The sequence below is a fragment of the Pleurodeles waltl genome, chromosome 4_2 (genome assembly GCF_031143425.1).
Source record: "Pleurodeles waltl isolate 20211129_DDA chromosome 4_2, aPleWal1.hap1.20221129, whole genome shotgun sequence".
Taxonomy (NCBI): domain Eukaryota; kingdom Metazoa; phylum Chordata; class Amphibia; order Caudata; family Salamandridae; genus Pleurodeles; species Pleurodeles waltl.
The window spans coordinates 966,752,438-966,765,134 of record NC_090443.1 but is presented as its reverse complement, the minus strand read 5'-3'; the positions used below and the strand labels follow the sequence as shown (position 1 = coordinate 966,765,134).

At 46.7% G+C, this 12,697-nt stretch overlaps 1 protein-coding gene across 6 annotated transcripts in view; it reads right to left on the bottom strand.

Annotated features, from left to right (window-relative positions):
• The window catches only part of RNF220 (ring finger protein 220), a 539,236-nt gene that overhangs the window by 30,450 nt on the left and 496,089 nt on the right, over window positions 1–12,697 (bottom strand). For all 6 annotated transcript variants that reach the window (XM_069232799.1, XM_069232801.1, XM_069232802.1 and 3 more), the window contains 3 exons: window positions 9,022–9,108; window positions 4,761–4,816; window positions 3,703–3,781 (listed from right to left, as the gene is read on the bottom strand). In XM_069232799.1, the coding sequence (XP_069088900.1) occupies window positions 3,703–3,781; window positions 4,761–4,816; window positions 9,022–9,108 (222 nt within the window). The remainder of the gene's footprint in view (window positions 1–3,702; window positions 3,782–4,760; window positions 4,817–9,021; window positions 9,109–12,697) is intronic.

Here is a 12,697-nt window from a genome sequence, read left to right as displayed (position 1 = left end):
TTACAGTGGAGGGACGTTTCCGGCAAAGGAGTAAAGCACATGCTGCCAAGGATTCAAGTGGGCCTTTGCTAATCTCCAAACCATAGACAATCATCATCTGAAAAGGACGTATTACATAACACAAGTATTTTTTATATGGCTAAGCCTGAAAAAGGGAATATTCCCTAGAACACGCCTGCCAATCCTATCTGGCAACACATACCTACATGTACGGCCTGAATGTGTATTCCAATCAATTCAGAACCAAAATGTGGCTGACACCATCCCATAGGCATGGCTGACCGGGGCTTATCCGAACATGTCAATGGTTGAAGGGCGGACGGCTATAGCACTCCAAGTACTTTGTAAACAGGCCTTGCAGACAGCTGCACTGTCCAGTCAAACCTACTCAGTCTCATTTTTCCAAAGCGTGTTTGCTGCCAGTACTGAGCCTTGCCAATGCTTGGAGAAGTGTGGGCAAAGCCACGGCGGTCACCATATTGCAGCAGCCATCTTGGAGTTACAGAAAGTATTCAGCGTTCGTCTTTACGAACGCTTGCGAACCACCAGAGACAGTCAGTGGGCACCGGGAACGAGTGTCTCAGGGTGGAGGAGAGACACAGGACAAGGGGAGACAGAGGTAGGGGATGGGGATGTGCAGCTAGAGACACGCCTAGCATTAGCAGTGTTCAATGTTGGTTGGGAAAGCAGAGGAGACAGCCAGTGAGAAGAGGCAACTCATGGAAACCAGCACAAAAGCAAAAGTAGTAAGCTGCCAGAATGGGGGTGGATAACAAGGAGACAGAGGCGAGGACAGAGCCAGGACATTTGTTAAGCATGGCGAGAAGCTGGGAAGGATGCCAACCAGGGAATGCCATGCACACGACCTGCTGCAGCAGTCCACACCAGCAGTGCCAAGCTGATCTTCATAACGAACATATGATTACACGACGAGAAGCTACTAGACCTTGGATCGTACTGCACTGTTGTTTTCTCAAACTTGCTTTCCCTGCAATACTCGACTCAAACTTAGCAACAAGTGGAGAAGTTCATTTTGGAAAAGTGTCTGCTAGTGCTTGAACACCCTCCCACTCACAGCATCATCACCGCCTGAGACCACTCTGATGTAACTGGTCTTCTTGAACGCTGCCCACCCACTCAATAGTAAGGATCTAGTGTTTGGGCTTTCGTCTGGACTCTAGCTTTCCTTGAATATTTTTATATTATTTATTTTCAGTGTTTGATACACCGTCAACATAGCTCCACAGAACAGCTGAATGTTTCACACGGAACGTATTTATTATTGTGGAAGCATCTCAAAGGTGGCGCTGCATAGGCAGGTGTGTGGGGTCCTTCTGAGACCAGATCACAGAACGAGGATGTATTGATGGGCAGGAGGGAGGGGGGGGGGGGGGGGGTGGGAGTAATCGAGACTGAACAATGTACTGTGGATGTTTTCATATTTATGTTACAAATGTACAATTTGAATCTTGTGGAGACCAAGTTATTTGCCCAGAATCACAGACTGCGCCAGTCATGTTCCATGGGACCCTAGATCAGATATTTAACCTATTAAAAATGCTGGTCGTTTGCAACCTTTCGAGGGCCTCTTGCAGTTCTCTAGGGCCCATCAAGAACAGGACGTCACCTTCCAGCGCGTGCTCCTCTGCTAAATGCCCCCTCTGCACTCCGGGACTCTGGAAACCTCTCCATATCGGCGTTTCCGTGTGCTTACAAGGTCTCCGAGCTCAGGCGAGCCATACAGAGCACTGCAGGAAACATCCACGTGACCAAACCCCAAAAACACAACCCTAGGGTCAGAAACTGCATCACATCTCCTTCCTCGAGTAAGTGAAGCCAGGCTCGTGTGTGGAAAGGCAGCTCTGGCTTCAGGGCGGCCGAGTGATGGAAAGCTCCTACTTCTGTTTGGGCGGTCCCCACACCCCACCAAGGGTCACAACGTATCACACCCCATCTCGGGCTCGCACAAATTACACCAGCCAAGGCTGTCAACCCAATTCATTGTTTTGACCAAGAAGAAAGAGAGGAGGGAGCGGAGACGGCGCGTGAGAAGGATGCAGTCCTCATAAAACGCGGCGATGAATAAACACAATTGCTGTGAGCCGTCACCCACAGCTGACAAAGGTGATAAACCGCTGCGCTTCGGAACACTTTCCTGCAAATGCTAATAAGAGCCTACATGTCGTTTAACACGCCAATCAATAATGGCAGGATTTAAAAGCAGAAATTAGAGATATGAAAAATGAAGGCAGGCCATTTCCGACTCAGAACTTCAGGCGCGCGCGGCCGAAAACAAGAAAAATGAAACCAATTTAGCTCCAGATTAAGAAACAGAAAACTCAAGATGAATCAATTTAGCCTGCACACTAGGTCACCATACATCACGGCTCTGTGCTGGATTGGTAACCTGCCAGCTGGTGCAAATTCAGTCCTCCGACCCACCCCCAACCCACTCAATGCTCATGAGGCATGATGATCACAACCACTTCATTTATCAGATGCACATATACTTGGGGCTAAACATCACGGCGCCCAGGAACCAGGCGAGCAACTGGGGCAAAGGCATGCAGGCCACAGAGCTGAGATCCGAGGGGACAGGTGCATCAGAAGCATTCGAGACTCAAGGAACACCCCTCTTCTTAGTGTCACCGACAAGCTCCAGACTCACAACATTCACAGCTAGAAGGCCTCTGAGTCCGCCAAAAGTAAGAGCCTTCAATTCCAAACTTCAACAAATATTCCAAGATCTCAAGGGGGCGTTCAGAGATCTGCGGAAACAAGGGGCACCAAACCCATTGAGGCTTCCATGAGCAACCCTCGTCTTAGTCTCTCCAAAAAGCTCCAGCCTGCCAACATGCACAGCTAGACCATCTCTTTGCCCATCCAAAGTAAGAGCCTTCAATTCCAAACTTCAACAAATATTCCAAGCTCTAAAGGGGGTTTTCAGAGATCTGAGGGGACAGAGACATGAGACCCATTCAAGAATCAATGTACGCTAGCCTGGCTGGGAAGCTCCAGTCTGTCAACGTGATACTCCTAGTGTGTTCACCCTAAAGGTAGCTAGAGCGCTCTACGCCCGACAAAATTAAGAGCCCTCAATTCTAACCTCAACACATATTCCAGAGTCTAAGGGGATGTTTAGAGATCTGAGGGAACAAGAAGGCATCAGAAACATTCAAGACTCGATGTATACCACCTTCAGCCCGCAAACACTCATGATACTCCCAGTGCAGTTACCCTAAAGGTACCCGCAGAACTTTCCACTCTTACCAAAAGTAAGAGCCTTGAATTCCAACCTTCAACAAATATTCTAGGATCATAAGGAGGTGTTCAGACATCTGAGGGAACACGGAGGCATCATATACACATAAGGAGAATCCATAAGCGACCCTTGTCTTAGTCTCGCTGACAAGCTCCAGCCTGAAATCATTCAGTTAGATCTCTGCGTTTGCATGAAGAGCCTTCAATTCCTTAACTTCAAACAAATATTCCAGGGTTTAAAGGGGGTGGAAGTGGCATGTGCCAGCCGACCCTCCCGTTTGAGAACTGCACTTAACTGCTATGTAGCTCGTGCTAAACAAGTCACATCAGTGGGCAATGTGATACCTGTGGATGGGCAGGATTGTTTGATACAGGATGTGACCCCAACCTCATTCCCCCCACAACACCCACCACCAATCCCCTGGGCTGATCTCCACTCACTTTTCAATGTCACTGTTTTTGCAGGTCTTCGGCAGCGGCTCCTGTTTACTGCTCTCACCGTTACTCGTGGAGGGCATTTCTATAAGGCAAAAAGATTTCGCACGTTATTATCTTTTACCACACAATACTTAAAACTGATGAAGAAATAGGGCACATAAAATACATACATTTAGGTGTACGTTAGACTCTGATAAAAGCAGCCAGAGGCCAGGGTCCTTAATATCACTGCTCGACACCACGGTCTGGGAAGAGTGCAGTGTGAGCGCGAATGTAGCAGGATGATTACGTTCAGACTCTCAATGGCTGAAGCCAACACTGGTCCAGGATTCTTAGCCAAGTGCATTTGAAGACAAGTGGAGATTTAGTGCAGAGGCATGCGGCACACCAACGCAAGACAGAGCAGGAACCACGCTTAACTCATTTTTGGGCACCGTCATAGATGTCCCTGTAGATGCTTTGCAATGCTAACCACTACTGATGCACATCAACTTAAGATTTTACACGTGTTGAGGAGAAAAATCGTGACTACAACAGCATCAGTAGTGCACTACGTTACAGACTCTGCCCCACCCACGCCAGCCTTTCAGAAGCACCGGCTGTCAAACAATCCTGTGATTTTAAAAAACGGTCAGCTGATCTTAAGCAGTAGATGCCTTTTAAAAATGGCATCCCTCTGGTGAATGAGAAAGATTAAAAGCCCAAAGGGAAGTCTAATAAAACCCTGTGCAATCAGGTAGATCATGTAATACAACTGACCATAAGTAGTTACAGGAAGAAAGTTTACACATCAATGTGCAACACCAGGAATGGGTAAAGTGTGGTAATTGTAGGCCCAGGTGGTGTTAAGTGAAAGGTAGGAGGTGACACCGTCCAAAAGTTCGAAAGTCAGTGCAGTCATATGTAAATTGTAGATCAACATATCACACCCTCTTCACAATACACGAAGGAACCTCTGCTGACCATGTACACATTAGCATTCGCACTGCGCACCTCAAAGAGCTAAACAAAAAAAAACAAAAAATACATAACCCTCAGGAATACAAAACGTGTCAACTTACCATCGCTGGCCCATTTTGAAAATTCTGTGGTTATTCGGGTGCTGGGCGTTCCGCCGCTGGAAGGGGAACAGAGAGCCACAAAATTAACATCTAAAAGCTGTCACTTAGGCAGTCTTCAGCTATAACACCTGCTAAACAGAATTATGCCATATGTGGTGGAACATCTAAAAACACACAAGGTGCTGTCCTTCCCCTCAACCACAGCCAAACATGGACAGCATTTCTACGACCCAAAACGCTGCCAGTGTCATGAAAATCTGGGGCACAACTGAAGATCACATACGGAGTGGAGACGAGAGTTAACTCTGGTTCATGTGCAATACCATTTCTTTTGGTTCTGCTATTCAGTAACCCCTTCCCGCAAAACGATGAACACACATAATTTTGGACAGCAGAGTTACATACAACCTTTGGGCTTAACAGGTAAAAATACATTTCCTTCAATTAGCTCACATAACCTAGGACTTCTTTTAATTTACTAACAACATTACCATCAGGGCAGGAGTGTTCCTCAGTTTGTTTAAACACTCAATTTTAATAAATATATTACTAAACCACAATGTGGTAAAATATTGTCATCTACACACAGTAACTTTCCAAGAAATTTCCAAAAACCTCTTCACTAACTTGCAGCTTTACTGATAAAACTATATAATGTATTAACAATCTGTGAAAATTGGGTTTCAGAAAACATATCCTTTGCACATCAACATATAAAGTATTCTGATTTGTTTTCATCCAATTGAAATATTTTTTCATCACACAGAAATATTAAACCAGGGCTTTATTAACTATTGAAATATATTTTGAAATGTTTGCACAGTTGACTTGGTCATTTAAATGTTGTGTGTTAGGAAAAACCTGACACCCTATATCCTTTTATTTTACATTCTATGCAGCAGGTCACACAGTTCACCTTACAAAGTACTGGAACTCTGCAGTCAGAAGGAAAATTAATTGTAAGAAAAACTGACTTTTGACCTCTGACTGTTAACACAGAGCAAATGTGACATAAGAAAAAGATTTAAAGGCATCTTTTACTGCCACTCCACTTTTCAACTGAACAGAACACCTGTTCAGTGTCAAGTCCCTAGAAGGGGAAAGTAAGTATTAAAAATAGCTCGACCTGAACAAATACAAGTTGCCAATGCAAGTGGATTTTTTGAGCCCTACAGTGCCTCTTTTATTATTATTATTATTTTTTTTTAAAGTACAGGGGCCTGTGATATCAGACCCCCAGTACAGGATGCATGCCGCGACTGTGCGCATACAGGGGCTGTGGTATCAGACCCCAAGTGGTGGCTGTGTGTTGTGCGCACACCCCGGCCTGTGGTATCAGACCCCTAGTGGAGACTGTTTGTGCCCCTGGTAGAGGTCACAGTAGAGGTCTGGTATCAGACCTCCAGCACAGGATGCATGCTGCGCCCTGGCCCATACAGGGACCTATGGAATCGAACCTCCAGCAGCTGTTGCATGATGAGCCTCAGCGCACAGAGGGGCCTGTGGTACCAGACCCCTAGTAGAGGTCGCATGCGGCACCTGTGCGCATACAGGGGCCTGTGGTATCGGACCCCTAGAGGAGGTCAGAGTAGAGGTCTGGTCTCAGACCTCCAGCAGAGGATGCTTGCCACGCCCCAGAGCACACAGGGGCCTGTGGCATTAGACCCCTAGTGGAGGCTGTGTGTTGTGCGCACAGAGGGGCCTGTGGTAGCAGACCCCTAGTGGAGGTCACAGTAGAGGATGCATGCCGCACCCGGGCACACAGGGGCCTGTGGTATTGGACCTCCAGCATCGGTCGCGTGCTGATCCGGTGCGCACAAAGGGGACTCTGGTACCAGACCCCTAGTTGAGGTTGCCCGACACACCTGTGCGCACACACAGGTGCCCCTGGGTACCAGGCCTCCAGTAGAGGCTGCACCTGTGCTCACACAGGGGACTCTAGTACCAGGCCCCTAGAAGAGGTTGCATGCTGCACCTGTGCGCACAGAGGACCAGGCGTGGCCCGTCCTTTAGGGTGGAGGGGCCAATCCTCCCCCCCACATCTTTTGCCCCTCACGAAGAGTGCCTGTCAGGCTGAACAAAGGTCAGCCTGACAGACACTCTTCATGTTCAGGTCAGGCAGCCAGGAACAGACCTGCACGATTTGCGCAGACTCCTGGCTGCCTGAGCTGAACTTTGCTAGGCTGAGGAGGTCACAGCTTCTATGGGTGTGACCTCCTTGGCTCAACAAAGGTGCCTCAAAGCCCTCCCCTGGGTGAGGAGGAAAGCGCCACCCATTGACTTCGACCTGGGCGCTTCAGGTTTAAGCCCTGAAGCGCCCAGGGCGAGTGTCAATCAGTGTCACTTCGTCACAGAGTGGGGTGGGGTCAGCAGTCTCACTGACCCCATCCCACTCTGTGAGGAGGCTGGGACCTCCGAGGCTGAAGGTAAGTGCGTGCGTGCGTGTGTGAGATCTTTTAAAATGAATGTTTGGTGCGTGCGTGCATGTTTGAATGTTATGAGTGTTGTTAATGGATGCGCGTGCGTGCATGCAAGAATGAGTGTGTGTAGGCGCGCCTGTGCGTGCACAGGAGCCTCTGGTGTCAGACCTCCAGTAGAGGTTGCATGCGCACACACAGGGGCTTGTGCTATCAGACCCTTGGCAACGGTCGCATGCTGCGCCTGTGCACACACAGGGGCCTGTAGTACCAGACCTATAGCAGTGGCTCTGTGTTGTGCGCACACAGAGGCCTGTGGCAGTGCTTAACTTGTGCTCGTTGTTTCCGGTGCGGAGCACCGGCATTTATTTTTCTGCCTCAAGCATTTACTGAGAGCAAAAGACACATATGTGAAAGACAGAGGAAGAGAAAAACGAAAAAGCGTCACAATGGGAGAAAGCTGAAAGAGAGCTGAAGGGGCAGGGAGTGTCTTTAAATGGATTGAAGAGGCCCGAGATGGCTTCAGGATTACGCTGTCCCAGTATTCCGTGTTCGCACATTTAATTGCAGCTGCCGTGTGTTTAAGAGGAGGGCTTTGGGCACCGGCACGTTTTTATTTACAAATCAAGCACTGGTCTGTGGTATTAGGCACTTAGTAGAGGCTGCATGCTTTGTGCTGCGCTGCGCCTGTGCGCATAAAGGGGCCTGTGGTATTAGACCCCCAGAAGAGGCAGCTCCTGTGCGCACATGGATCCCGGCTGCAAGTGTCCTGTTGAGAGGTGGGAGATGCCCACTGTGACTGGCGCCAACGGTAGTTCATAACAGACCACTGCATCGTGTTAGCTCATCTGCGGAGCAGTGCTGCCACCTAGCGGCCACTGTGCAGAGGCGAAACTGCATATTTTAGTCATAATAAATTACTAGCGCTATAAAAATAAGCGGGACTTGCAGGATAGAGCACGGTAGTATTGTAGGAGGATAATGCAGCATTGTAAACCGGAAAACGGAGGCATCTTGCTGTTTCACTCACTAGTACGGACTGGCGCCAGCTGTAACAGCCACGGACAAAGCCATCCCTTTGGATCTGGACTAAGGTGTGCTGAGGGCGGGGAGGGGTGGGAACCAATATAGGTAGCAGGCGAGTTCCAGCTATTCTGAGTAAGAGGAAGGGGAGAGTGGCAAGGGGAGACACGAAGAGTTAAAGAGGAGAGAGACACGAGAGGTAGTCAGAGGTGACGGAAGGTGGGGGCAGAGCAAGCAAAGGGTGCAGGGCAAGAGGGGCTGGGCGGAGAGATCTGCCCTCCGTCCCAACCCCACCTATGGACGTACGTTCATCCAGCACCAATTGTACACAAAGCTAGCTCCTACTACACCACTAGAAAGTACACAGTGCCGGAGACTAAATCAGTTGTTCTTAACCTTTTGACTTCTGTGGACCCCACTGAATCATACTGGAAGCCAAGGACCCACTACCTAAGCTATTTCTACGATAGGAACCTAAGAAAAAATGCACAAAACTTGCAGAAACAAATCTAAATCAAACAGATACACACGTTATTAAAACAAAAATCACAAACCAAAATATACATACAAATCAGAATTTTAAGTTTAATGCGAAGGTCAGAGCTTTAAAAACAGTTTTCTTTGCAAAAGACAAACTCTACGTAAAGATCCCTGCTCCCCAGAACCCCCAGTGACGGGCGTGCCAGCAGAGGTGCCCTCCTCGCTGGCACAGCCCACTACTGAAAGGCTGGCACGTGGTAACAACTCGCAGACCTCCTCAGATCCTTTCTTAGGGTCCAAGCCCTCCTCCCACATTCCCACAAGAAGGGGCTGCAGCTTACTTGAGAACGGCTCCGCGGAGGGCCTCCCGCTCCTTGGCTTCCGCGGGCTCCTCGCCAGTGCAGGGGATGATGTCCGCCTCCGTGTACCTGAGCACGAGAGTTAAGGAAGCACGAAGCTCTCAAGCAGTGCCGAGCCCGCCCTGCTCTCGCGACAGCTGTACAGGAGCAGGCCGAGCTCAGGTGTCAGAGGGCCTAGCACTCCTCCGGTACTAACTGGGGGATATCAGACACTTGTTCAAAGAGAATACGTAGTATCACGCATCGGAAGGTATAAAGCATCGGAAAAACGTATTCAACAAAAATACACCAATACGTAACGCAGTCGCGGTGCATACAAAGCATCAAGGCTGTTTAGAGCGGGCAGCTACACTGCTGCAACATCGATCTCACCTGCGTCTCAAAATTAGGAAAAAGAGCTAGAGCTCAGCCATACCATACCGGATCGGTGCCAAAGTAAGGCAGTAGCCTTACTTCCACACCTTTCCCCTTCTTCCAGGAACACGGTTCAGACCTTTTTTAGGTTTGGCCTTAGCTAAGACCTTTTATTTTTAATATAAATATAGTTACTTTAGATACAAGGCCTTTAAGCCCGCCCTCTTAGTCCACTGGTCTTCGGTAGTGTCATTCACATTTGCTTCCGCCCACCACAGCAGACAGCACTGGGCACAGGCTCAGCATCCGCGAGCTACCGGCTCACCTGAATGTGAGTGACAGCATTCTGCATCTGCGAGGAGTAGCCTCTCTTCGGTGCTAGGGATTACTAGTGCAACGTGTGCTTTTAAATAAAAAAAAGAACTAGGTTTTGCTTTCAAACAAAGTTTGTTTTCATACAGTACGTGTCTTCACACAAAACATACTCACAAAGAAAAGAAGCACTGGCAAATCTAAACAGCAAAGACCTACTGGCTTTGCCAATGCTGGTTTGTCAAGAGTTATAGATCACCGTATTGACGTAATTTAATCCTTTTCTTTTCACAAAGACAGCTTTTTATTTTTTTACTTTAGAACACGGGGTGGGATGGCTTGTTTTTTTGTAGTTATCATGAATTATATGTAAATGATGGACTAGACAACTGTTGTGAATACCACACAAGCTTGAAATCTACCAGAATTCACAGGTGCTCCTCACAGAGTGCATTCAAGGTTTAACTAATTAACCACTCGCTCCCAGGCTACTGGCTCTGTGATGAAAAGAAAGAAACACACTAAGCAGCACTGCTAAAATGAGCAAGCACTGGCAAAGCCAATACGTCTGCACTGGACAAGCAGGTACAGTGGTTTCATTTTTAAAATACCTCCTGTTGCAAACATAGGCCATACAACGCAAAGGAAAACAGTGGGAACTCTAAATGTAACAATTGCAATACCATTTTTTTAAATAAAAAAAATACTTTCACTTATTATTTTAATAGAACCGTGTGGGTACTTCCTAGCAGACAGGTCTCCTTAAAACGAGATTAAAAATCATTTTTAATGTTTACTGCACATCACAGGAAATATAATTTTTATAGACAAAGAAAACATAGATGCATTAATGGCTTTGAATTACTAAAACCTGAAGACATAGTTTAAACACGCAAGGATGACAAAAAAAGGACAACAAATTGAAAGAAAGAGAAAAAAAAAAAAAAAATCACTGGTTAACTAAGGTATAGGCCTACGAATCCTTGCAGTGAATTGCAATTCTTTTTATGAGGATGTGCACAATTAGCAGAATAAATGTCATCACTCACAAAGAAAGAGAACCTGTGGCTGAAGTGGGCAAACCCACCCCCGTTCTGTATATTGTGATAAGTGGAAGCAAAACTGTCCTAAAGGCCCTCTTTCTTTATGTAAACATGTATTTTTTTTTAGAAATTACTTTGAATGCATGAGGGTGGTAAAACAGCAAAAGCTGCCTAGGCCATACCTAAAGAGGGATAGGAAAATGCACGAAAGCGCTGACACAAACTGTGAGAACTGAGTACAATCCACTGCAAATGTTTTATTCATTGTCGGATGTGATGCCCTTTATTGGGCACACTTAATAATTACACAAAGATGTTCAACTCCATTACCTTTCCAAATCAAACTCATTTTTGATGTTCCACTAGAGACATGATCTGAGGTTTTGAAAGCTAATGTCCTGGAATAGTTCAGCTGGTCCAATAAAAGGTATTATAACCCTCCTCAATGTAATTCTGATAGATTAACACATAAAACAGAACGACACAAAGACCGGTTTTACGCTGTCATTCAAGATCTTTCACTCTAGGGAGAGCTGCAATCTCATTTTTTAGGCTTGCCCTACTAGACAGTGCAAGCTGTCTGTGTTTGTGAAAGAACCTGGTCATCTTAGAGGCTTAGAGCCGGTCTCTTGTTTATAAAGGTTGGATTTGCCACTCATTTTCTTGCTTTTTATTTGAACGCTTGTGTGGTTTACTTTCTCTTCTTGTGTTTGTCCCTCCACCGGAGCAGCGGCTCAAATAATTGTACCTTCCACTGTCACTTCTGAAGCACTATTTTTTTCCTTTTAGTGAAAGTACCCCAGTGCCTGTGTTTCCAGCTGTCTAGCTCATGTACTACCACATCCACAGTGGCCCATATTGCTCTCTCTCGCCTGTGTGCTTCTCTCCCACCCCCACCATGTTATTTTCGCTATCATGAGCTTCTCTCCCAGCAGTGCTTCCTCGCCCAAGTGCTGCCCGCAACAGATTAACGTTCCTCCTCGCTCTAGGTGATGTACTTCTTTACCCCAAGCCCCATCTTCCACTCTCTCGCCAGTGTCGCTTACCTCCACTCGCACCTTTAGTGTTGCTTCAGTCCCCCACCGCCATGTTGCTTCCCCCATACTGGTTCCTACCCCACTCATACCCTTTGTGTTGCTTCTCACCCACCAAAGCCTCCCGCATTGCTTCTTAACACCAGCAGCCCAAAAAACCGAAACAAATGCTTTAGTGCTTTGTTATTTTTGTTCTAAATGTAATGATCCAACTCGGAGTACATAAAAAGAAGGAAATAAAAACCCACCCCGAGTCATTTTGTAAAAACACTTACAAAATGAGGTTGGTGGAGGCACCATAGCACCTTTTTTTTAAACTCTTTATCAAAGCTTCACAGCATCCAAGATTCAGTACATCATTAAAACTACTGGCAAAGCCAACAGGTCCCAAAGGCAAGACATACTGGATAGACCTTGACACTACGGTCTTGCAGCACTGCACAAAATAACAAGAATTCCAAAGTATACAATGCTGTGCTAGCCCCACTGCCCTTGGAACTTGTAAACCGTAACTCGCACGGAATTATCTCCACCTGCCACAATAAACCAATGAGTCTTCAAACTGACTAGCAGAACCAGTCCTTACACATTATGGCCATTATGGTGATCAGTCGAGCAAATTATGCACGATCCATGCCCGGTCGATTCTTAATGACTTTAAATGATTATGCTTTCAAACTTTAAAGACCCTCTCAGGTACACAGATATTTGAAGTTGTACCTAGCTATATTTAGGATTAATATGAGAAATCATGTGTTTGTTACTGACCAGGAAGTTGGTATTTGGTGTGATACGGCATGCTGGGCATCCAAAGCCTCTAACCTTGCTAACTGAGGAAAGATCTGTCTAATGGGAGGTGGTGCGCTGTTTAAGTCAAACTGAGTTTAACACTATTATTGCATACACACTATATAA